The sequence below is a fragment of the Rhinatrema bivittatum genome, chromosome 3 (genome assembly GCF_901001135.1).
Source record: "Rhinatrema bivittatum chromosome 3, aRhiBiv1.1, whole genome shotgun sequence".
Taxonomy (NCBI): domain Eukaryota; kingdom Metazoa; phylum Chordata; class Amphibia; order Gymnophiona; family Rhinatrematidae; genus Rhinatrema; species Rhinatrema bivittatum.
Window position 1 is genome coordinate 589581328 of NC_042617.1, and position 26474 is coordinate 589607801.

Genomic DNA, 26474 nt, shown 5'->3' on the forward strand with positions numbered 1-26474 from the left:
TCCACCTCCCGCCACCCCCATCTGTCCAGCACAGGGAGTGCGCAGTCTGTCAGATAAAGCCGCTATTACTGCCAGATAGAGCCAGCTCCTCACTCATTATTCACAAAAATAAAAATATCCACCCACATTCTGCCATCCACCTCCCGCCACCCCCGTCTGTCCAGCACAGGGAGTGCGCAGTCTGTCAGATAAAGCCGGTATTACTGCCAGATAGAGCCAGCTCCTAACTCATTATTCACAAAAATAAAAATATCCACCCACATTCTGCCATCCACCTCCCGCCACACCGGCCTGTCCAGCACAGGGAGTGCGCAGTCTGTCAGATAAAGCATAAAAATATCCACCCACCTTCTGCCATCCACCGCCCGCCACCTCCGTCTGTCCAGCACAGGGAGTGCGCAGTCTGTCAGATAAAGCATAAAAGTATCCACCCACCTTCTGCCATCCACCTCCCGCCACCTCCGTCTGTCCAGCACAGGGAGTGCGCAGTCTGTCAGATAAAGCCGGTATTACTGCCAGATAGAGCCAGCTCCTAACTCATTATTCACAAAAATAAAAATATCCACCCACCTTCTGCCATCCACCTCCCGCCACCCCCGTCTGTCCAGCACAGGGAGTGCGCAGTGTGTCAGATAAAGCATAAAAATATCCACCCACCTTCTGCCATCCACCGCCCGCCACCTCCGTCTGTCCAGCACAGGGAGTGCGCAGTCTGTCAGATAAAGCATAAAAATATCCTCCCACCTTCTGCCATGCACCTCCTGCCACCCCGTCTGTCCAGCACAGGGAGTGCGCAGTCTGTCAGATAAATCATAAAAATATCCACCCACCTTCTGCCATCCACCTCCCGCCACCCCCGTCTGTCCAGCACAGGGAGTGCGCAGTCTGTCAGATAAAGCATAAAAATATCCTCCCGCCACACCCGTCTGTCCAGCACAGGGAGTGCGCAGTCTGTCAGATAAAGCATAAAAATATCCTCCCACCTTCTGCCATGCACCTCCTGCCACCCCTGTCTGTCCAGCACAGGGAGTGCGCAGTCTGTCAGATAAAGCATAAAAATATCCACCCACCTTCTGCCATGCACCTCCCGCCACCCCTGTCTGTCCAGCACAGGGAGTGCGCAGTCTGTCAGATAAAGCATAAAAATATCCACCCACCTTCTGCCATGCACCTCCTGCCACCCCCGTCTGTCCAGCACAGGGAGTGCGCAGTCTGTCAGATAAAGCATAAAAATATCCTCCCACCTTCTGCCATGCACCTCCTGCCACCCCTGTCTGTCCAGCACAGGGAGTGCGCAGTCTGTCAGATAAAGCATAAAAGTATCCACCCACCTTCTGCCATCCACCTCCCGCCACCCCCGTCTGTCCAGCACAGGGAGTGCGCAGTCTGTCAGATAAAGCATAAAAATATCCACCCACCTTCTGCCATGCACCTCCCCCCACCCCCGTCTGTCCAGCACAGGGAGTGCGCAGTCTGTCTGATAAAGCATAAAAATATCCACCCACCTTCTGCCATGCACCTCCCGCCACCCCTGTCTGTCCAGCACAGGGAGTGCGCAGTCTGTCAGATAAAGCATAAAAATATCCACCCACCTTCTGCCATGCACCTCCTGCCACCCCTGTCTGTCCAGCACAGGGAGTGCGCAGTCTGTCAGATAAAGCATAAAAATATCCACCCAGCTTCTGCCATGCACCTCCTGCCACCCCCGTCTGTCCAGCACAGGGAGTGCGCAGTCTGTCAGATAAAGCATAAAAGTATCCACCCACCTTCTGCCATGCACCTCCTGCCACCCCCGTCTGTCCAGCACAGGGAGTGCGCAGTCTGTCAGATAAAGCCGCTATTACTGCCAGATAGAACCAGCTCCCTGTTTTGTGATTAGAACCAGCTCCCTGTTTTGTGATTAAGAATCCTATGGCCTTATCGTACGCCTTTTTGATGTTCCTTACTGTTTTAGCCTCCATCACCTGCTTCAGAGGGACATCCTACAAATCTGCCACCTTTTCTGTGAAAGAATATTCCCCGACCTTCCTCCTCAAAGTCTCGTATCATGATAGCTTGTTCTGGAATGTTCTTTCCCTTGAGACACATTTGCTTCTCGTCCATTATTCATACTTTTTCAGGTGTTTGAATGTTTCCATCATATCTCCCCTGTCTCGTCTCTCCTTTAGAACCTCAGAGTCCGCACGTTGCACCTGAAAGGGGACATTTTTCAAAGCAGGTTACCTGTCTGAAATCTGCCCTCATTGTGCGCACCCCTAGCTGCATTAAAAGGTGCAGTAAATCACCCCCGCCAGAATGCAATATTTAATCCTGCACACATACGTTTTCCCTCTTTCCTCTGCCTGCAGGTACATTTTGAAAAGAAAGTCAGTGTACACAATCCACCAGCTCCATGGTTTAAAGACTACCACTGCCCTTTGCAGATAGACAGGCTGCCGAAAGCTGACCCTTGAATAATTACCCGAGCCCCCTTACAGACACATGAAATGCGTATAAGGAGCTCTAGTGTGAGCTGTCTGTGGATTACAGATTTCCTCCCATTAAGGGTTTTTTCCTATTCTGTGTCTATGGGAGAATTTCTGAGTGACTTTCATTTCAGGTTAAGCAAGGGCCTCAGGCCTAGTGTTCTGCCATTGCAGGTAGGAACCTGTGGCTCAGGTTTCCATTAAAGAAGCAGGACAAGTTTGCATCTGCAGGGGGATGGAAGTTAGGAACCGGAACGGGCTGAGCTGATCCGGAGCAGACTCACACATACAAATGGCTTTTGTGTGCAGCGGTGTTTTGGAACAGCAGCCTCAGTGGCTTTCGTAGGTTTCTGTGGTTAGATGGCTTTGTTTCCTTAAGAGCTCCAATAAGTTACGAGGGGGAGTCAATAAATTACTTTACATTGCATTTTTAGACATCGACTCCCTGCCTTTTACTGATAACATAAAGGTAGTTTGCAATTAAAAAAAACCCCCACAGGCGGTGTATTTAAGTTGTTTTGATGCTGTGCTTAAATTCACCTTCCCCCTTGTAGAGTTCTGGGAAACATGAAATATATTGAATTTATCAGATAAGTCTAAGCCCCACTGATAGCCTTGGTGGGGCTGGCAGAGCCCCTTCCTGCTTGGTGCAGCTGCTGGAGACTCTCCTGCGGGTCGGGCTGCTGCTGGATGACCTCACTGCGTATCCAGAGATAGCTTTGCTCAATAAACAAGCCATTACTTTCCCTTTTTATAACTTATGACAGTAACAGCACCAAGCCAGTAGAGCTTTGAAGACTTTCTTGCACGGACTTTGGTTCGTGAGCTCCTGAGTCTTTTTTTTTTTTTTTTGCCTGAGCGCAGCACAGATACGAGCTCAGCCTCTCCTAATGTTTTTTCTCTAAAAATCCTTAAAACCTCTTAAATTCAGTATTTTTTTTCTTCAGCCTCTATTTAGTTGCCTCACTGCCTCTGCAGTCCCACAACAGCACTTTTCAATGCTACCAGAATAAACCCCAACAAAGCATGGACATCACGTCTGGCCAGAAAAAGAAGTCAACAGCAGTGCATCTGTGGAAAAAGCGTGGCCCTCAGCAACGGAAATGAAGCCAACCAGAAGAAATGCTCTGCTTGTGGACGGATGTCCCCGCACAGGACTCTTTGCGTAGAGGAACTACGTGAATCTCTCCTCTTGTCCTACACTGTAGCATAGAAATGACGGCAGAAAAAGACCAAATGGCCCATCCAGTCTGCCCTGCAAGTTTCTTATGGTGGTAACGGCTTCTCTGTGCAGGTTGCCCCAGGCCTCTGTTAAATGTATTCACTGTTGCCCCTTGCTGGTTACCCCCAAGCCGTATGTTAAAGGCAGTAATATTTACAGCCAAAACCAAAATTACTGCTAGCAACATCTTTACGGGGTGAGCAGCACTGCTCCTTCTAATTTTTCGAAAGCCTATGTGAGCAGTAATTTTCTTTTGTTCAACTTCTCATGAGCCGAGTTCAGATTGTGCACTGTGAGTCAGTAAAATGCAAATAATCTCCGGATTTCCGGAGCACACTATGCTTTGCCGTGTGCACGGGGGTCATGACTTGTGTGTGCACACGTGCATGACTTAGAGGGAACAGTGGGGAGCAGCCTTCTTGATGATTCAGACAGAGCTGCTTGAAGGTGCTTTGCTTTTGGACTTGGCTGTCGACTCATGCCTGTGCTTTTCCCCTAATGTCTGAGGATCAGTGCATCGGACCATAAAAGGCGGGGACCACTGTTGGCTGTCTCTGAATCCAATTTCCCTCTTTCTCCCTTCTGTTAAAGCGGAGAGCAGCGTTGCTTTCTGTTACTAGCAACCGCCGCTCCCGTTCAGGCCGTCCCCAAGCCCATGTGGAAACCACATGGGCCGGATTTTCAAAAGGTTACGCGCACCGGGCCTCAGTCCTGGGGCTTGCAAGAGGGGGGCGGGGAGGTCCGGGGGGGGGGGGGTGTGGCCAGTGGCCTCTGCATCGCTGCTGTGGCGGGGATCGCGCGCCGGCAGTCGGCTGGCGCGCGCAACTTACTTCGGCCCCAGGGCTCAAGTAAGTTTTAAAGGAAAAAAAAGAAGAAGAAGAAAAAGGGGGAAAGGGCGGGGGTAGGGAAGGGGGGAAGGCGGCGCGGCTCCGTCGTGCGCAGGGCGCACAATGGTGCACCCCCTTTGCGCGCGCCGACCCCCGATTTTATAAGTTGCGCGCACCTGCGTGAGCGAGTTATAAAACTGGGCGTACATGTGCGCGCGCCGGGTAGCTTGCGTGCTGTTCTGAAAATCTACCCCTATGTTTGGCAGACAAGTTACCGCAATTCTTCATTTCCATTCTCACGCCAACAGGATTCCTCTCTGTTTGTCCCGTGTCCTTTTGAACTTCATTATCCCTTCTTTTCTTCACCACCTCTTCCAGGAGGGCAGTCCATGCGTCCTCCACCCTTTCTCTGAAGAAATATTTCCTGACACTGGGGCTGATACAGATGAGAATGTAGGGAACTCCCCTTTTGCTTACTCCTGTGGCTAGAAAGCGGGATCTCAAATACAGAGCCCAGCAATCACTGGGTTTGCTATTGTCCAGCTGCCTCACCAATCCGTAGTGGTTGAGTCTGTTATGAAAAAGGAAAAGAAGACTTGGATTCACTCGAATTCTCCCCCAGGAAAGGACTACAAATTTTAGCAAGAAAGCGTATCGGAGTGCATTTCTGTTTGCTCACATATCTAGCCACCGTTTCTATAGGTGCAGTATATTCATGACTGCATTAAAAAACTCAAACCTTTCCTACCTGCCACCGGGCAAGGCAACCACTGTTCTCAAGCACTCCTGGATGCGGAAGAGGGCGTCTGCTACCTACTGCAGTCCACGAATCTGTTGATTCTGTTTCATGTACCTCCTCGGCCTCCACTGGAGCCAGCTGCGTGGCATGGCTTTCAGCGTGAAGCAAGTACAAGGATGGCCACAAAAAGCTGGCGGAGCTCCCCTTCTTGAGGGAAAGTCTGTTTTGCAAAAAAACGACAAGAGATAGAGAAGCAGATACAGGACCAAAATGTGGCAGTACAATCGTTCTCAACTGCTCCTGAACAGCCCTCCACGGCGAGCTGACAATTATACCTGTACAAACACCCATAATTCCATCGGAGGCCCTGCTGATCTTTTCATCCGTACCATCTACCGCCCCTTCTGGCCCAGTGTCAATAGCCAGGCCTCGACAAAGAGAATGTCGTCAGCTGAAAATCTCAAAACAGGCCTAGCCCAAACAGGTGTCCTGGTTTTTGATCCCTCTGAACCAGGGGTTCTCAACGCTGTCCTTGGGACACATCTACCCAGTCAGGTTTGTAGAATATCCACAGTGCGTATGCATGAGATAGACTTGCATGCACTGCCTCCATTGTATGCAAATCTGTCTCATGCATATTTATTATTTATTTATATGCCGTCCCAAGTCATAATCATGGGGGTTTTCAATTTAAAACATACATGAGAATGATGAAGACAATACATGGGTATATAAAACAAATATTCATCAGGGGTATCCTGAAAATCTGACTGACTAGGTATGTTCCGAGGACTGGGTTGAAAACCACTGGCCTGAATAATCCATTCCTGACCCTTTCAGTAAGTGGGAAGAATCCAGCATTTTGTAGAGGTATCAGATCACTAAAGCCTATTGGATTTTTCGAATTGTGCATAAGAACATAAGAAATTCCCATACTAGGTCAGACCGAGGGGCTATCAAGCTCAGTATCCTGTTTCCAACAGTGGCCAATCCAGATTACAAGTACCTGGCAAGTACCCAAACATTAAATAGATCCCATGCCAATAACAGCAATGGCTCTTCGATAAGTGAGCTTGATTAATAGCAGTTCATGGTTTGTCTCCTCCAGGAATTTATCTAAATCTTTTCTAAACCTAGCTACACTAATTAACCTAATCACATCCTCCGGCAACAAATTTGAGAGCTTAATTGTGTGTTGAGTGAGAAAGAATTTTCTCTGATGTGTTTTAAATGTGCCCAATGCTAACTTCATGGAGTGCCCCCTAGTCCTTCTATTATCCGAAAGAGTAAATAACCAATTCACGTTTACCCATTCTAGTTCTTGCATGATTTTATAGACCTCTAGCATGTCTCTCCTCAGCCGTCTCCTTTCCAAGCTGAACAGCCCGAACTTCTTTAGCCTTTCTTCATAGGGACGCGTTCCATCCTTTTCATCATTTTAATCGCTCTTCTCTGTACCTTCTACAATGCAACTATATCTTTTTTGAGGTTCAGCGACCAGAATTGCACACAGTACTCTAGGTGTGGTCTCACCATGGAGCAATACAGAGGCATTATGATATTCTCTGTTTTATTCACCATTCCCTTTCTAATAATTCCTAATATTCTATTTACTTTTTTGAGCACCGTAGTACACTGAGCCGACGATTTCAATGTATTAACCATTATCACACCTAGATCTTTTTCTTCAGTAGTACTGGTTGTATTTCTCCTGGTCACCAACTCTTCCACACTGTTCAGTGCTCTGTCTGGATCCATCTTATTTCCCTCAGCTTTATCTGGAAGTCCAATCACTTCTTCTAGAACAAGCGATAAAGCCACTTCTAGTGACTCAGCATACTTGGATTTTCTATTCCAGTATTTCCTTATCCCCAAGAAAATGTTAGGAATTATTAGATAGGGAATGGAAAATAAAGCGGAGGATGTCATAATGCCTCTGTATCGCTCCTTGGTGAGACCACACCTTGAATACTGTGTGCAGTTCTGGTCACCGCATCTCAGAAAGGATTCAGCTGCATTGGAGAAAGTGCAGAGAAGGGCGACCAAAATGATAAAGGGGATGGAACAGCTCCCCTATGAGGAAAGACTAAAGAGGTTAGGACTTTTCAGCTTGGAGAAGAGACGGCTGAGGGGGGATATGATAGAGGTCTTTAAAATCATGAGAGGTCTAGAACGGGTAGATGTGAATCGGTTAATAGAAGGACTAGGGGACACTCCATGAAGTTAGCTCATTTAAAACAAATCGAAGAAAATTCTTTTTCACTCAGCACATAGTTAAGCTCTGGAATTCATAGCCAGCGGATGTGGTTTCAGCAGTTAGTGTTACTGGGTTTAAAAAAGGTTTGGATAAGTTCCTAGAGGCCAAATCCATAAAGTGCTATAATGGTAATTAATAAGCAATAGTAGTTTGTGATCTATCTAATGTTTGGGTAATTGCCAGGTATATGCGACTTTAGGATTGGCCTCTGTTGGAAACAGGATACTGGGCTTGATGGACCCTTGGTCTGACCCAGTATGGCATTTCTTATGTTCTGGACTTGAGATGTCTGAACAAGTATATTCTGAGAGAAGCTGAAAACGAACTCTTTCAGCAACATCCTTCCCTATATATAGAAAGAAGAATGGATGTGTGCCTTGGATCTACCCATCCATCCTTTGCATTTGCACTACCTCTGCTTCCATTACCAGTACAAAATACTCCAGTTTGGCTTCTCATCAGCCCTGAGGGTCTTTACGAAATGCCTTGCAGTAGTGGCAGCTCATCTCTGTCACCAGGGAATACAGATTTTCCCATACTTGGATGTTTGACTGATCACAGCAAAATAAGACGAAGTGCTCTCCTTCCTGAGCACAATAATAGCTCTTCTTGACCGCTTAGGTTTTTCTGGTCAGCTTCGAGAAATCGAGCATGGAGCCACTCAGAGGCTCAAGTTCAACGGAGCTTGGATAAACTTGCTGTAGAAAATTGTATTTCTGCTTCCCAACTGAGCGAACACCATGACATTATTCAGCTACAAGCTACTGTCTTCTCTATGCTTGTCAGCCAGAAGGCTTCTTGTAGACCACAGACATGTGGCAGTGGCCAACCATGAGGTCCCACTGACCTGCCTACATGTTCACTACCTCCAGTGGAGTCTACATACCCAATGAGATTAACTAGCTCAACTGCTTTTGTCTCTACTGCAAATAACAGCGACTGTGAAATGTAAACTACAGTGGTGGCTCCAGGAAGGAGCCCTGCTCGCTCCCCTATCAAGTGGTACTAGCGAGGGATCCCTCCACCAAAGGGTAGGGAGTGCACACTGGGACCATATGAACACATGGCATCTGGACTCTTCAGGGGAGCCACTGCCAAATCAATCTACTAGATTTGAGAGTAATGAGATATGCTCTATCAACATTTACTACTACTACTACTATTACTATTACTGCTACTTAACATTTCTATAGGGTTACACGACATACACAGTGCTGTACAAACATAAAAAAAAAGACAGTCCTTGCTCAATAGTGCACGAGGAGGGGTGTAGAGAGAGATACGCGAGGAGAGGTAGTGAAGTGCCTCAGAGTGAGTTTGAACATCTCCTCCAGGAAAAGAGCATCCTGATTCAGACAACCAGATTGTCATATTTTATGTCAACAAGGAGGAATGGGATCGTGGCCTCTTTCCCAGGAAGCCCTAAAAATCTGGAATTGGGAGGAAAGTAATTGAAATGTTCTATAGGCCACCTATCTGCCGGGCATTTTCAATATGCTGGCAGTTCGACTCAGCAAAGTGTTCGTTTCAACCCCATGAGTGGTCTGTACAGCAATCAGTGGCTGATGAACTCTTCAGCTTATGGGGATCTGCCGTCAGTGGATCTATTTGCATCACAACAGAACACACAACTAAATCAGTTCTGCTCAGTTCTGCCAAATGATCACAGAATAGGTTAAGTGTTTTCCTCCTCAAATGTGAACAAAGCCTCATGTACACTTTTCCACAGTTACCATCTATCACCAGAGCAGGGCAGTAGGTTCTTCCGGACCACACTCTTCTGATCCTCTTAGCCCTGGCGTGGCCCAGACAGATCTGGTATTCATATCTTATACAACTTTCCAGCAGTCCTCTCATATCTGGGAACAGATCATGCATGGTTAACTCAGGAAGATGGGATACTGTTTCATCTCAACCTTTCAGCCCTCAGTCTCATAGCTTATATGTTACGTGGTGACCACAGATCTTCACTTACCTACAGAGACTGTGGACATGCTAGTCTCATCGAGAAAACATTATGCCTTCAAATGGAATAGGTACACCAAATGGTAGCAACAGAATTATTCTGATCCATTTCTGCTGAAATATGTGCTCCATCGTTCCTACTCTGGTCTCACCATCTCCTTGGTGCATGCACCTCAGCATAATAGCCACTGACCATACTCAACAGGATTGCAAGCCGATACTGCCCATCCACTGATATCTCATTTTATAAAAGGTCTACGGCATGACAAGGTTCTGGTACAAAAGCATCTATTCTGTGGGAGCTAGATGTGTGACTTTCCCATCTAATGAAGCCTTCCTTTGAGCCACTAGAGTCAGCTTTTCTAAAGTACTTGACAAGTAGATGGTGTTCCTTGTCGCGGTAACCAGCTAGAAGAGTCAGTGAATTCCAAGCTTTCCCCCACCATCCTCCACTTATGCAGGTCTTCCACAACCTGGTGGCTCTCTGTATGTGGTCTCAGCCTTCCATATCAATCAATCCATCGTATTGACTCCATCATTATTCTTGTGTGGGGTGGAAAACGTTATGCTGCGGCTACCAAAAGATAGTTGGGAAAGGGGGATGGTAGTGATGGAGGACTGGGACAGATAGACTGGTGGGTATAGGTGGAAGGATAAGATGGAATTGACTGAGAGAAAGAGAGACAGAAGGGAACAGGGTGGGAGTTTTAAGAGAGACTACGCAGAATAGGGTGAAGGAACAGAGAGAGACTGGGTAGAAAAGATAGGGGGATTAAGAGAGATTGGTGAGACAGAGTTGAAGGACAGAGAGAGACAGGCTGGCAGAATTAAGAGAGAGACTGGTAGGAGGATTGAGGCAGATTGATAGGGGCAAGATAATTTTGAGAGATAAGAGGCATGTGGGGACAGGATGTGGGAATAAAGAGACTGATATGGACTGGGGAAGGATTAAGCAAGAGAGAGAGACTTATGGGTGGAGGATTGAGAGACAGACTAGTGGGAAAACTGAAACTGGTGGAAACAGAGTAAGAGGATTGAGAGACTGGTTAAGACAAGTTGAGGAAAATGACAGAAACTGGTGGAGAAAGTGGGGACATTGAGATACGGAGATGGGGGAGAACAGGATGGGGGACAGAGAGACTTGTTGGAGACTGAGACAGAGAGAGACAGCTGGGCACAGGGCGAGAGAATTGAGAGAGGCTTGAGAAGTATAGGTAGCGGGATTGAGAGGCCGTGGGAACAGGGAGGAGGACAGAGAGACTAACGGAGAACGGGGTAGGAGGATTGAGAAAGACTGGTCAGAACAGATGAGGGAATTGAGAGAGGAAGAGAGACTGATGGGGACAAGGAGGGAGTACTGATAGAGAGAGAGAGAGAGAGAGAGAGAGAGAGAGAATGATACTGGTAGAGATGAGAGGAAGGAAGAGATCCTCAAAGGGCCCCTCACCTGCCAAAGACTCTGGGCTCCATTGTCCCCTCACTCCTGGGTCCCTGTAAGACGTAAGGCCCTGGGCTCCATCGTCCCCTCACTCTGGGGTCTCTGTAAGACGTAAGGCTCTGGGTCCCATCGTCCCCTCACTCCTGGGTCTCTGTAAGACATAAGGCTCTGGGCCCCATCGTCCCCTCACTCCTGGGTCTCTGTAAGACGTAAGGCTCTGGGCTCCATCGTCCCCCTCCTGGGTCTCTGTAAGACGTAAGGCTCTGGGTCCCATCATCCCCTCACTCCTGGGTCTCTGTAAGACGTAAGGCTCTGGGCTCCATCGTCCCCTCACTCCTGGGTCTCTGTAAGACGTAAGGCTGTGGGTCCCATTGTCCCCTCACTCCTGGGTCTCTGTAAGACGTAAGGCTCTGGGCCCCATCGTCCCCTCACTCCGGGGTCTCTGTATGGCTCTGGGCCCCATCGTCCCCTCACTCCGGGGTCTCTGTAAGACGTAAGGCTCTGGGATCCATCATCCCCTCACTCCGGGGTTTCTGTAAGGCTCTGGGCCCCATCGTCCCCTCACTCTGGGGTCTCTGTAAGGCTCTGGGCCCCATCGTCTCCTCACTCCGGGGTCTCTGTAAGGCTCTGGGCCCCATTGTCCCCTCACTCCGGGGTCTCTGTAAGGCTCCAGGATCCAACGTCCCCTCACTCCGGGGTTGCTGTAAGACGTAAGGCTCTGGGCCCCATCATCCCCTCACTCCGGGGTCTCTGTAAGGCTCTGGCCGCCAGTGTCCGCTCACTCCTGGGTCTCTGTAAGATGTAAGGCTCTGGGCCCCATCGTCCCCTCACTCCGGGGTCTCTGTAAGACGTAAGGCTCTGGGCCCCATCGTCCCCTCACTCCGGGGTCTCTGTAAGACGTAAGGCTCTGGGCTCCATCGTCCTCTCACTCCGGGGTCTCTGTAAGACGTAAGGCTCTGGGCTCCATTGTCCCTTCACTCCCCTCACTCCGGGGTCTCTGTAAGACGTAAGGCTCTGGGCCCCATCGTCCCCTCACTCCTGGGTCTCTGTAAGACGTAAGGCTCAGGGCCCCATCGTCCCCTCACTCCTGGGTCTCTGTAAGACATAAGGCTCTGGGACCCATCGTCCCCTCACTCCTGGGTCTCTGTAAGACGTAAGGCTCTGGGCCCCATTGTCCCCTCACTCCGGGGTCTCTGTAAGACGTAAGGCTCTGGGCCCTATCGTCCCCTCACTCCGGAGTCTCTGTAAGACTTAAGGCTCTGGGCCCCATCGTCCCCTCACTCCTGGGTCTCTGTAAGACGTAAGGCTCTGGGGCCCATCGTCCCCTCACTCCATGGTCTCTGTAAGACGTAAGGCTCTGGGCTCCATCGTCCCCTCACTCCGGGGTCTCTGTAAGACGTAAGGCTCTGGGGCCCATCGTCCCCTCACTCCGGGGTCTCTGTAAGACGTAAGGCTCTGGGGCCCATCGTCCCCTCACTTCGGGGTCTCTGTAAGACGTAAGGCTCTGAGCTCCATTGTCCCCTCACTCCGGGGTCTCTATAAGACGTAAGGCTCTGGGCTCCATCGTCCCCTCACTCCGGGGTCTCTGTAAGACGTAAGGCTCTGGGCTCCATCGTCCCCTCACTCCGGGGTCTCTGTAAGACGTAAGGCTCCGGGCCCCATCGTCCCCTCACTCCTGGGTCTCTGGAAGACGTAAGGCTCCGGGCTCCATCGTCCCCTCACTCCGGGGTCTCTGTAAGACGTAAGGCTCCGGGCTCCATCGTCCCCTCACTTCGGGATCTCTGTAAGGCTCCGGGCTCCATCGTCCCCTCACTCCGGGGTCTCTGTAAGATGTAAGGCTCCGGGCTCCATCGTCCCCTCACTCCTGGGTCTCTGTAAGATGTAAGGCTCCGGGCTCCATCGTCCCCTCACTCCTGGGTCTCTGTAAGGCTCTGGGCTCCATCGTCCCCTCACTCCGGGGTCTCTGGAAGACGTAAGGCTCTGGGCCCCATCGTCCCCTCACTCCGGGGTCTCTGGAAGACGTAAGGCCCCGGGCCCCATCGTCCCCTCACTTTGGGGTCTCTGTAAGACGTAAGGCTCCGGGCCCCATCGTCCCCTCAGTCCTGGGTCTCTGGAAGACGTAAGGCTCCGGGCTCCATCGTCCCCTCACTCCGGGGTCTCTGTAAGACGTAAGGCTCCGGGCCCCATCGTCCCCTCACTCCGGGGTCTCTGTAAGACGTAAGGCTCCGGGCCCCATTGTCCCCTCACTCCGGGGTCTCTGTAAGACGTAAGGCTCCGGGCCCCATCGTCCCCTCACTCCTGGGTCTCTGTAAGACGTAAGGCTCCGGGCCCCATCGTCCCCTCACTCCTGGGTCTCTGGAAGACGTAAGGCTCCGGGCCCCATCGTCCCCTCACTCCGGGGTCTCTGGAAGACGTAAGGCTCCGGGCTCCATCGTCCCCTCACTCCGGGGTCTCTGTAAGACGTAAGGCTCCGGACTCCATCGTCCCCTCACTTCTGGGTCTCTGTAAGGCTCCGTGCTCCATCGTCCCCTCACTCCGGGGTCTCTGTAAGACGTAAGGCTCCGGGCTCCATCGTCCCCTCACTCCTGGGTCTCTGTAAGACGTAAGACTCCGGGGTCTCTGTAAGACGTAAGGCTCCGGGCTCCATCGTCCCCTCACTCCGGGGTCTCTGGAAGACGTAAGGCTCCGGGCTCAATCGTCCCCTCACTTCGGGGTCTCTGTAAGGCTCTGGGCTCCATCGTCCCCTCACTCCGGGGTCTCTGGAAGACGTAAGGCTCTTTGATACTGTGCATTCTAGGTTCTTGGCTCTTGGTGCATGAAAGGTTGGCCACCCCTGCTCTAGGCCATATTTTTTCCTATGCTTGAGGTAACCTACAGCTGTTTGTGATATAATGCTATCGTTTCTTTGTGGTAGGCATTAGTATGAATTCTGTTATTCAACATCCAGCCTAAAAATGAACAGTTAAACGTTTTAACCTGCCTAACAGTTTCCCTAATTAATTGTGATTTGCAGTCTACACAGGAGCTTAGGGGTAACGATGTGAGTGACTACTTTGACAGCAGAGCCGATGGCCTCCCGACGGACACTATCTGCCCTCTCTTGCCACAGAGGAGCGAATCCTCCAATGCAATCAGCGGTGATGCGCTGCGGCAGAACATCTATGAAAACTTCATGCGGGAGCTGGAGATGGACAGGACGGACGTGGAGAACGTGCCCGCCTCCCTGGAGATGGAGGAGTCCGGCAGCGACTCGCTCAACTCCCTGGAGCAACTGGACCTGCTGTACGAGAAGGAGCAGGGCGTCGTACGCAAAGCAGGCTGGCTCTTCTTCAAGCCGCTCATCACCCTGCACAAGGAGAAGAAGCTGGAGCTGGTGGCGCGCAGGAGATGGAAGCAGTATTGGGTAACGCTGAAAGGTAAGTCATGCATTTTATTAGCTCGCCCCCACCCAAATAACGCAGGACGGATTTGCATTCACTTTGGCCTCTATTTTTAAAGCCGCGTTTGCCCCATTAAAACGAATGGGAGAGACTCTTACGAAACGTCTCTTTATTATTATTACCAATCTTACTTTGTGTCTCTTGCGGGGGAGAAAGTGATGGATTCTCTCGTCGCTGCTGGGTATATAATACGTGGAGGTTTGCATGACGGAAAGGGTTGCTTATTGCATTCTGAGATGGGGCGCAGGGGAGTAACTGGCACTGTCTGGAGCCAGAAATCTATTAATAAAGAGAGGCGCACAGCCCCCAAGCCACCTACGAGCTGCGTCAGACGCTCGACAGTTACCCTCACCCCAGTTCTAAGGAAAAACAAATTAAAATCTGGCACGATTGCACGCTGCAAGTTTTAAGTAGGTCGACTATTTGTGCATATGGAATGGATCTGAATTAATGGCACTAAACTATCAGAGAATTCACAGCAGCAGTGCCCGGGGTGCTGTAAAATAAAACCCAAAACATTGTCAGTGCAAAGACAAACTTAAAATAATTTCATTAAAAAAGGGAAGGGGAGAGCATTGCCAGGGCTGGTGTAACTGGAAGAGGGAGAGACGGTGCTGCAGAAAGCCAGCTTTGCAGAATTAGTTTCAACTTCTTGACGTGCGCTTTTTATTGGAAATCAGATGCTTCCTAATAATAGCTTTTGATATAAAGTTATAGTACAGGTACCTCACAGTAGATATTCCTCCACCCCCAACTATATAAAAGCATTAGGGATAAAGTATATTTTAAAAAGAAGAGAGAGGAATAAATCCAAAAGAAGCAGGCAAGTTGATTTTTTAAAGCAATCTAGGGGCTCTCACTGCAGGATTTTGCCCCTGTTTTAGTAAGCGTTTTTCAACAATAAGTAAAGCCTGGTATTTAACAGGGGGATTAATGTAGAAAAGCTGCATGCTAAACCCAGTGCTAAACTCAGTGCTAAACTCAGTGCTAAACCAGTGCTAAACCCGTGCTAACCCAGTGCTAAACCCAGTGCTAAACCCAGTGCTAAACCCAGTGCTAAACCCAGTGCTAAACCAGTGTTAAACCAGTGCTAAACCCAGTGCTAACCCAGTGCTAAACCCAGTGCTAAACCCAGTGCTAAACTGAGTGCAGGTCATGCAAACTCCAGGTTAAACAAGGCTTTATCGAGTCCCCAGCAATACATGGAGGTGCACTAAAAGGCAGACAGCTCAGGGCACATTTTCTTAACCCATAATGTCCCAGCGTCCTGTACAGAGGATAACTTCTTAAAAACTTTGGGACATAATAAGTTAACACTGGAAACTTAACTCCTGGGTCTGAGACGGGGGGTGGAACAGTTCCCCTATGAGGAAAGACTAAAGATCTTAGGGTGTTCAGCTTGGTCTCCACATCTCAAAAAAGATATAGTTGCGATGGAGAAGGTACAGAGAAGGGCAACCAAAATGATAAAGGGGATGGAACAGCTCCCCTATGAGGAAAGGCTGAAGAGGTTAGGGCTGTTCAGCTTGGAGAAGAGACGGCTGAGGGGGATATGATAGAGATGTTTAAGATCATGAGAGGTCTAGAACGGGTAGATGTGACTCGGTTATTTACTCTTTCGGATAATAGAAAGACTAGGGAGCACTCCATGAAGTTAGCATGGGGCACATTTAAGACTAATCGGAGAAAGTTCTTTTTCACTCAACGCACAATAAAGCTCTGGAATTTGTTGCCAGAGGATGTGGTTAGTGTAACTGGGTTCAAAAAAGGTTTGGATAAGTTCTTGGAGGAGAAGTCCATTAACTGCTATTAATCAAGTTTACTTAGGGAATAGCCACTGCTATTAATTGCATCAGTAGCGTGGGATCTTCTTAGTTTTTGGGTACTTGCCAGGTTCTTGTGACCTGGTTTGGCCACTGTTGGAAACAGGATGCTGGGCTTGATGGACCCTTGGTCTGACCCAGTGTGGCATGTTCTTATGTTCTTATCTCCTATTTCTGTTAGCCATGTTATTCTATTGCTATGCCTAGTCAGGTATTGTCTCGCTGCTTCTAGCGCACTGGGCACAGGAAAGGAATAAACAGCGGCCACCAAAATGTGCACTTACTCTACCTCGGACTGAGAAGTTTAATTTCCAGTGTCAGCTCTTGGGCCAGGCCTCTATGGTTGAGCGATATGCCAGTGCTGTATATCCCGACCTTGGGGTACTAATTATCTGTAGGTGCCCACCGCAAAGAGCTTACGTTTTGCTCAGCTAGCTTCTGCTGTGCTTTTACTTGCCATGCATTGCTAGAATTCACATTTTCACATCCAAGGCATTTTAGCGGGAATGGCAAGTTAAATCAGAGCATAAGCACCAGCAGCTGAGCAGCGCTCACTTTGGCACTATGAGTGTTCACGAAAGGCAAAAAAACCAAAGAGAGCCTACGCGGGAAATCCGACGCCCCCCTCGGCCTCCTGCTGCTGCGGAGTGAACTCACGTTTCTGGTGGCCACTGTGGTAGAAATAGGTACGGACCCTCACTGGGGCACAGGAATAGAATAACACGGCCACCGGAAACGTGAGTTTACTTTCACTCCATCTTAGACCTGGATGTTACGTTTCCAGAATTGTGCAGCGAAAGCAATTTCATCTGACGCACGGACCCTGGCACTCCCCCACCTTCCACACCACTCACTCCCCCCACCCCTACCACAGCCCTCTTGTAACACTCACCTGTCCTCCCCCAAAATATACGCATGAGGGGGGCTACAAGGTGGATAGTGCCGGGGGGGAGGGGGCAGAGAGAAGAGCGCACACTTACCCCTCCCCCCCTCCCGATGAACACTGCCAGTGAGTCCCGCTCAGCTGGAGGTGCCTGCCCTACTGTGGCAAGTGAAATGGAAGTTCATTAGACTGCTGCAAATAAATAGATAAATAAATAGATGGGCGTTGGCTCTGTGGTACAGGGGCCTCGCGTGCAGTATTGCCTCCCGACTTGGGCACATTCTAGCATGCAGAGCCACTGGGCAAGGCAAGGTACGAGAAATGAAGGGTTAAGCTCTGTGGAGCAGACGACTGGAGCCAGGTAGCTTGCACTCTTTTCTGCCCTAGTCAGAGTGCACAGTGCTAAAGTGCACACTCTTCGGCTGTGGGTGCCTTCCCCAGAGAGCTTACCCTCTGATTTCTCTTGCTGTGCCTTCCCCAAACGGACTTGCGTGTGAGATTGGGTTGAACGTTGAGATGCCCAGTGCCGGTTTTGCATGGATGGCCATTTTGGTCACATTCCTTCCAATTTCAAGCAGTTACCTCCCTGCCCCTGTTTTTAAATCATTTTTCTTCATTACTACGAACTTTCAGGTGAGCTCACACTTTCAGTGGAATTTCTCATTTAGCGCACTTTTTTTGTTTTGTGCTTTTTACTCCTCCTCTGTTTGCATCTCAGCAGCTCACTGCATCCCCCAGTGCTGTCGCTTTCAGCCACATGCGCTCACCAAAGCCTTTGCTAAACTGTAATTCCTGTTTTAGTGTGGATTTCATTACATCGGCCCCCTAGAGAGCCTAAGCGTGCGTTACCCAGCCTCGGTGACTCAGGCTGCGGTAAAAATGCAGAGCGACCGTCCGCTCAGAAACGGAAAAACGCCCGCGCTGAGTAAGGTAGGAAAGTCCAGGGAGAGGAGAAGAAACGGAGGAGTTATTGTCATTCTGGGAGCCTGTGAGCAGGAGTGAAGTGCTCGACTTGCATGGATGTAAAGTCACCGCTCTTTCTTGAGAGATGACGGCAGGAAGTCGCATGCAAAAGGCTCTCATCACCTCCTCCCCAGCCTCCCCTTACACTCTGTGCTTTTGGGGACAAATTTAGGCCCATCAATCTGTGCTATGTGCATGGAAGTGGCGATTACTAACCAGGGGGAGGGCTGAGTGCGCCTAAAAGCTTGCAGGTTGTTTCCCTGCAGCTGCAGTTTCTGATTTTAAAGCGAGCGGGCGTAAATGAACCTGAGGCGGTGCTGTGACCCGATGCCCGTACTGCGCTAGGCACTCACTACGCAAGCTTTTGCCGAGAAGTAGGCAGACTTTAGCCCTGTTCACACGGACACAGAGAGTCATTTTGTAAGGCTGCAGGTAGCTTGAGCAGCAGCACCGTGTTCACAGAGAGCGTAGGAGCTCTGAAAATCAGGCGAGAGAAGGGGCACCCGTGCACCCTCACAGAGTGACACCCGCTCCTTGCAATTCCTGACTCGTGTGTACGAAAATCCAAACCCTTCCCCAGCTTCACCCCCACATCCCTCGCAAGCCTTTAAGCAGCTTTAGGAGAAACCTTTTATGTGCATGAAGCAGTTTGTCATGTCTGTAAAATGCTTTGAAATTGTCTGGGTAAAAGTGGACTGGCGCTGCCTCTGGTGACTGTACTGCTGCCTCCGGTGACTGTACTGCTGCCTCCAGTGACTGTACTGCTGCCTCCGGTGACTGTACTGCTGCCTCCAGTGACTGTACTGCTGCCTCCGGTGACTGTACTGCTGCCTCCAGTGACTGTACTGCTGCCTCCGGTGACTGTACTGCTGCCTCCAGTGACTGTACTGCTTCCTCCAGTGACTGTACTGCTGCCTCCGGTGACTGTACTGCTGCCTCCAGTGACTGTACTGCTGCCTCCGGTGACTGTACTGCTGCCTCCAGTGACTGTACTGCTGCCTCCGGTGACTGTACTGCTGCCTCCAGTGACTGTACTGCTTCCTCCAGTGACTGTACTGCTGCCTCCGGTGACTGTACTGCTGCCTCCAGTGACTGTACTGCTGCCTCCGGTGACTGTACTGCTTTGTAAAGAAGCGCGACTGCTTTCACTGTGCTGCCTGAGCTCTCCGGTAACCGTGCACAGTGAATAATCGGGGCTGAGGCCTTGGAGCGACCTTAGGGCAGTTCCCAGTTTGTAAATGCACGTGGGACTTCTTATTTTGATTACTGAGTTCCAAGTCCTCTGTACTCAGTTAATCCTCCAGGGCAAGGCTGTGACGTCAGAGTCATCAAGGTACATTTTCAAATTGCAGGCCAGTAGCTTCACTATTTATTGTCCCTTCCCGGTTCTCCTGTAGTAATGTTTTTTTATGATCCTGTCTGTTTTCTCTTGGTTCATGAAAGCATGTGCTGAGTGCAGGGTCACAGGATGGAGGTTAAGTCCTGCTAACTCCTGCTGTTTTTCTTATGAAAGGTTGCACCCTGCTGTTTTATGAAACCTACGAAGGGAATTCCATGGAACAGAGCACTTCACCTCGATACGCCCTGTTTGCAGAAGACAGCGTGGTGCAGTCCATCCCTGAACATCCCAAGAAGGAAAATGTATTCTGCCTCAGCAATTCCTTCGGTGATGTCTACCTATTTCAGGTGCTTTATTTATGCATTTGTTATTTTTGTTTGCTCTGCCTGAAGAGGTTAATGTGGTTATGAGCCTGGGCTTGCATATTGCTACTTTCAGGTGCTTTATTTATGCATTTGTTATTTTTGTTTGCTCTGCCTGAAGAGGTTAATGTGGTTATGAGCCTGGGCTTGCATATTGCTACTTTCAGGTGTTTTATTTATTTATTTGTTATTTTTGTTTGCTCTGCCTGAAGAGGTTAATGTAGTTATGAGCCTGGGCGTGCATATTGCTACTTTCAGGTGTTTTATTTATTTATTTGTTATTTTTGTTTGCTCTGCCTGAAGAGGTTAATGTATTTATGAGCCTGGGCGTGCATATTGCTACTTTCAGGTATTTTATTTATTTATTTGTTATTTTTGTTTGCTCTGCCTGAAGAGGTAGTTATGAGCCTGGGCATGCATATTGCTACTTTCAGGTGTTTTATTTATTTATTTGTTATTTTTGTTTGCTCTGCCTGAAGAGGTTAATGTAATTATGAGCCTGGGTGTGCATATTGCTACTTTCAGGTATTTTATTTATTTATTTCTTATTTTTGTTTGCTCTGCCTGAAGAGGTTAATGTATTTATGAGCCTGGGCACGCATATTGCTACTTTCAGGTGTTCTATTTATTTATTATTTTTGTTTGCTCTGCCTGAAGAGGTTAATGTAATTATGAGCCAGGGCATGCATATTGCTACTTTCAGGTGTTTTATTTATTTATTTATTATTTTTCTTTGCTCTGCCTGAAGAGGTTAATGTAATTATGAGCCTGGGCATGCATTTTGCTACTTTCAGGTGTTTTATTTATTTATTTGTTATTTTTGTTTGCTCTGCCTGAAGAGGTTAATGTATTTATGAGCCTGGGCACGCATATTGCTACTTTCAGGTGTTCTATTTATTTATTATTTTTGTTTGCTCTGCCTGAAGAGGTTAATGTGGTTATGAGCCTGGGCTTGCATATTGCTACTTTCAGGTGTTTTATTTATTTATTTGTTATTTTTGTTTGCTCTGCCTGAAGAGGTTAATGTAATTATGAGCCTGGGCGTGCATATTGCTACTTTCAGGTGTTTTATTTATTTATTTGTTATTTTTGTTTGCTCTGCCTGAAGAGGTTAATGTAGTTATGAGCCTGGGCATGCATATTGCTACTTTCAGATGTTTTATTTATTTATTTGTTATTTTTGTTTGCTCTGCCTGAAGAGGTTAATGTGGTTATGAGCCTGGGTGTGCATATTGCTACTTTCAGGTGTTTTATTTATTTATTTGTTATTTTTGTTTGCTCTGCCTGAAGAGGTTAATGTGGTTATGAGCCTGGGTGTGCATATTGCTACTTTCAGGTGTTTTATTTATTTATTTGTTATTTTTGTTTGCTCTGCCTGAAGAGGTTAATGTATTTATGAGCCTGGGCGTGCATATTGCTACTTTCAGGTATTTTATTTATTTATTTGTTATTTTTGTTTGCTCTGCATGAAGAGGTAGTTATGAGCCTGGGCATGCATATTGCTACTTTCAGGTGTTTTATTTATTTATTTATTTACTATTTTTCTTTGCTCTTCCTGAAGAGGTTAATGTAATTATGAGCCTGGGCATGCATATTGCTACTTTCAGGTGTTTTATTTATTTATTTGTTATTTTTTTTGCTCTGCCTGAAGAGGTTAATGTACTTATGGGCCTGGGCACGCATATTGCTACTTTCAGGTGTTCTATTTATTTATTTATTTATTATTTTTGTTTGCTCTGCCTGAAGAGGTTAATGTAGTTATGAGCCTGGGCATGCATATTGCTACTTTCAGGTGTTTTATTTATTTATTTGTTATTTTTGTTTGCTGTGCCTGAAGAGGTAGTTATGAGCCTGGGCATGCATATTGCTACTTTCAGGTGTTTTATTTATTTATTTGTTATTTTTGTTTGCTCTGCCTGAAGAGGTTAATGTAGTTATGAGCCTGGGCACGCATATTGCTACTTTCAGGTGTTCTATTTATTTATTTATTTATTATTTTTGTTTGCTCTGCCTGAAGAGGTTAATGTAATTATGAGCCTGGGCATGCATATTGCTACTTTCAGGTGTTTTATTTATTTATTTGTTATTTTTGTTTGCTCTGCCTGAAGAGGTTAATGTAGTTATGAGCCTGGGCATGCATATTGCTACTTTCAGGTGTTTTATTTATTTATTTGTTATTTTTGTTTGTTCTGCCTGAAGAGGTTAATGTAGTTATGAGCCTGGGCAATGCATATTGCTACTTTCAGGTGTTTTATTTATTTATTTGTTATTTTTGTTTGCTCTGCCTGAAGAGGTTAATGTAGTTATGAGCCTGGGCGTGCATATTGCTACTTTCAGGTGTTTTATTTATTTATTTGTTATTTTTGTTTGCTCTGCCTGAAGAGGTTAATGTAGTTATGAGCCTGGGCATGCATATTGCTACTTTCAGGTGTTTTATTTATTTATTTGTTATTTTTGTTTGCTCTGCCTGAAGAGGTTAATGTAGTTATGAGCCTGGGCGTGCATATTGCTACTTTCAGGTGTTTTATTTATTTATTTGTTATTTTTGTTTGCTCTGCCTGAAGAGGTTAATGTAGTTATGAGCCTGGGCGTGCATATTGCTATTTTGAGGTATTTTATTTATTTATTTGTTATTTTTGTTTGCTCTGCCTGAAGAGGTTAATGTAGTTATGAGCCTGGGCGTGCATATTGCTACTTTCAGGTGTTTTATTTATTTATTTGTTGTTTTTGTTTGCTCTGCCTGAAGAGGTTAATGTAATTATGAACCTGGGCATGCATATTGCTACTTTCAGGTTTGCTTCTTCCCTGCCATCCATCCATTGGGGGACCCATTCCAGTCCTCGAGGGCCCCTAACCGGTGGGTTTCCAGGATAACCCTGATGAATACGCATGAATTAGATTTGTGTAAAGTTGCGGCAGCACATATGCACATTCATCAGGGTTATCCTGGAAACCCAAGCCTGCGATGATCGGAATTACCCTCTCTTCCTCTGGGCCGTGCTGCCAGGCGAGAGCTGGAGGGATCGAATGAATGCGGAGATGGACCTGTAACCAGCGCCACACATGCGTTGCCTGTCTGATGCGAGTCCACATGGACCTGGGGCAAAAAAAACCCAACAAAATTGGTAATTGGGGAGAGGGGGATCCCAAAATAAGTAGTCCGATATTGCAATCGTGGTGTTTGGTGAATGCGGCAGTAGAAGCTTGGGAGTTTACGTTCCTGGCTGTAAATGTGTTTTGCAGGCAACCAGCCAGACGGATCTGGAGAACTGGGTCACGGCCATTCACTCTGCATGTGCGTCGCTCTTTGCAAAGAAGCACGGGAAGGAGGACACCGTGCGGCTGCTGAAGAGTCAGACCAAGAACCTGATGCAGAAGACGGACATGGACGGCAAGATGAAAAAGATGGCCGAGCTGCAGCTTTCTATCGTTAGCGATCCCAAAAACCGCAAAGCCATAGAAAACCAGGTACAGGTTCACCTTTGTGTTCTGTGGGGATCTAAGCTGCGAGTGATTGGCAGCCAGGCCGGAGCAGGAAGTTTCTCTTTCTATGGCGGCATCACGGCCTGCTCTGTGCCACTGATTCATAATCCATTGCTTGCATTCTCTTTTGGGCACGGGTGGATAATATTAAGTCAGCAGGGTTTGTCTTATGAGAATATAATTGGTAGCTGACGGATCTGACCTGATTTACTGTGCCGGGGGGGGGGGGCAATGTTGTAACCCCCAGATTTTACGTCGAATTTCAAAGGGGAATTTTTCGTTTTGAAAACTGGGTCAGAAAAAGTTGACAGATGGACCCGCGCTTGCTATTCGTGCAAAATAACGCGAGTACCCGTGCGCAGCTTAGCCCACGTCCTCGCTCTGCGCGTGAAGGCGGACGAGTACCGGCAGGACACACACACGCAGAGAGCGTCACCTCAGTGCGTTAGGATTATATCATTCTGCAGCGTTTTGTGTGAGGAACAAGAGAATCTCTGCTGACTGATGGCACGAGAGGCCGGAGTAATTCTTAGTGAGGGAGCCAGCTGCCCGGGTCACGTTGCATCTCTCAGTCCTCTTGTGATCTGCTAAGCACAAGTTGCAAGGCAGCTGAGATTTGGCATTCATCCAGGTTTTTCCAGTTTCGCAGTCATCGTTTGGCACAGGGGGGGGGGGGGTCTGTGATATTCTGAAACTAAAGGAACTGAGGATGCAATCTGTACAGGTGTCACAGCCAGGAAGTCCTGCTGTGGCCAAAACTAAACCTGCAGCGTGGCTGACGAGGGGTGTTTCAGCTTTTTAATGGCAGACGCGGGGCCTGATTTGCTGAGCTTTCTGTTCCCACAGACACTGCATGGGAGAAAGGTCGTAGAAAATCAGGCGAAACGCCCATGCTCCCTACTGAGATACAGCACAGAACACCTTCAGAAAGATAAATGATTATTGTGGTAAAAAGCAATTTGGGGCTTGGCCTGTTAAACCTGTCAGGGTTATGTGCTCCCGGAGAGGGCTGCAGATGGATTTGCTGTGGACTGCAGGTGCCTGCCACCTGAAACAAAGCCTCATATCACCCAGAAAATCATTGCTTTAAAACGAATTCCTCCTCCTTGCCTTCATGCTCTATTATCAGTACTGTCTCCCAAACTCTGTGCGGGATCGGGCACTGTCGTTGGCCGGCCCCAAAATTTGGAACACCCTACCTTCTGATGAGTTACGACTGGAGTCAGAGCCTAAGATTTAAAAAAAAAAAAAAGTTAACAGTCTTTTATCGCGGTGCACAATATTTGCTGATAGTCCCAGACAGGCTGAGAGAGAGAGAGAGAGAGAGAGAGAGACTTACTATAGTGCCTATGCCCTACATAGGTATTTCAATCCCTATGGGAGGGCTACCTACTAACTTGGGGTGGGGATTAGGTATGAGCGTCGGGGGTTGGGGGCCACTTTCGCATTCCACATGAGACCTACGGACAGAACAGTGGTCTCTAGTGCAGATTTGCTGGCCGTTGGAGTGAGGACGCTCACTCCAAGAAGTGGTTTGGGCAACGTTCTCTCTTCCTGGGCAACAACATGCTAGGTGGAGAGAATGTTGGCCAAATCTCCGCTTGGAGTGAGCGTCCTCACTCCGAATCTGTGGCAGTCAACAACAGTAATTCTACTTTGCTAACCCTAACTCATCTAATAGACCTCGTACCTCCTATGAGTTACAGGCTGTACAGCATGGGTTATTTTTCATGCTTACCGTCTCATTTGATGCCTTTCACACACGCACCTAAATATATCGTTTTCTGAGCCTACTTAAGCTGAAATGGTTCTTTTCTTCCATTACAACATAGTCTCCTCTGGATCCATCTGTTGTTTCTAAGCGATCCAGTTGGTGCCCACCAGGCCCACTGGACCCCCAAATAGCATTTGAGAATGATGTTTTGCATGACCTTTCATAACTTGAGTCTATTCCTGCTCGCCAACATTTTAAACTCTCTAAGGCAGAACGTCTTGCGATCAGATCTCTATCAAATGACTCTTAACATTGTCATCAAGTGGTGGCATTGTCATCTTAGACCACTCAGCCCACATCACAGAGGTTAATAAAAAACTATCTGACTCCCCGTACTATTGGCCCCTATCAGGTGCTCCCGCTACTGTACTCGCTTCTACAGCTTCCTCCTGGCACAGCTGTTCAAAGGGTTTCAACAACCTTCTACCGGGGTGTGGCTCTTAATTTGATTGAAATATCAATTTAGAAGAGTATATTTATATTTTTTATTGCTGTGCAGGCACTTACGATCAGTGGAAAATGATGAAATATGGTGACCTCTGCTCATAACCCTGAAGGAATAAGAGGAATAACAGAATTAGAGCCAGGGAACAGATAACGATGTGCTAATGGTAAGAAAGAAACCAAAAATGAAAGTAGAAGCTAAGATATCCAATCATTTGCTGATTTGTAAATACAGACGCAGCATGCACGAAGAGAGCTTACTGCAAAGCAGCGTTCAGAGTTCAGAGATTAATCACATACTCGGTGTCCAGATCTATTTCTCAAGATTTATTTTAAATACAATTCTTCAAAAACGAACTAAACGATGATACTGCTCACCAATTAAAGAAACCACCGGGACCCAGTAGTGGCCTTGTTTCGCCACCTCCTTGCCTGCTTTGGGCATCAGAGAGAGACGTTTCGTTCTTATACGCTGGAAAGGAGAAACAACATTGATAATGCAGTTCAGTGTCAATTTAACGTGAATAAAAATGCCCAATATCGAAGGACAACCCGGTGAAGAAACATTGTGCAAAAAAAAAAAAAATAATCAGAGTGAAAACACTAGGAAAAGTAAATAGAAAGTCAAACTCAAAGTAATCAAATAAAATGAGAAGCAAACGCTCATGAAATCTGAGGATGGAAGGAACGGGATGAAATCAAATCAAAGAGAGAGGCCACCGGGGCTGCCAGTGAGTGCTCCAGGGAGGGGCTGGGGGTCCCAGGCAAGGGGGCAATACTTGAAAATGGAGGTGGGGTCTTCCTAAGGGCCTTTTGTTTTTCATTTGTAACTTTTGGCCACCTCAGGGGGCTGGGGAATTGGGGTCCGTATAGAGGCCGCTGATCTCACTCCGTTTAGTGGCGGGAGCTCTGAGCCCACATTGCCCTTTTTAAAACGTGGCAGCCCCGGGATACGGGGCCACCGTCGTGCAATGTTTGTTTGGGCTCCGCCAGGGAAATTATCGTAGGATTTACTAAAGCTGCAGCACCGGGCACTGCAGCTTTAGTAAA

The 26474-nt window shown here is 47.8% G+C and overlaps 1 protein-coding gene across 1 annotated transcript in view; it reads left to right on the plus strand.

Moving 5' to 3' along the window:
• The window catches only part of TIAM2 (T cell lymphoma invasion and metastasis 2), a 486712-nt gene that overhangs the window by 175799 nt on the left and 284439 nt on the right, over positions 1 to 26474 (plus strand). The window contains exons 5-7 of the mRNA XM_029596699.1: positions 13927 to 14329; positions 19536 to 19708; positions 22967 to 23191. Coding sequence (XP_029452559.1) covers positions 13927 to 14329; positions 19536 to 19708; positions 22967 to 23191 — 801 coding nt within the window. The remainder of the gene's footprint in view (positions 1 to 13926; positions 14330 to 19535; positions 19709 to 22966; positions 23192 to 26474) is intronic.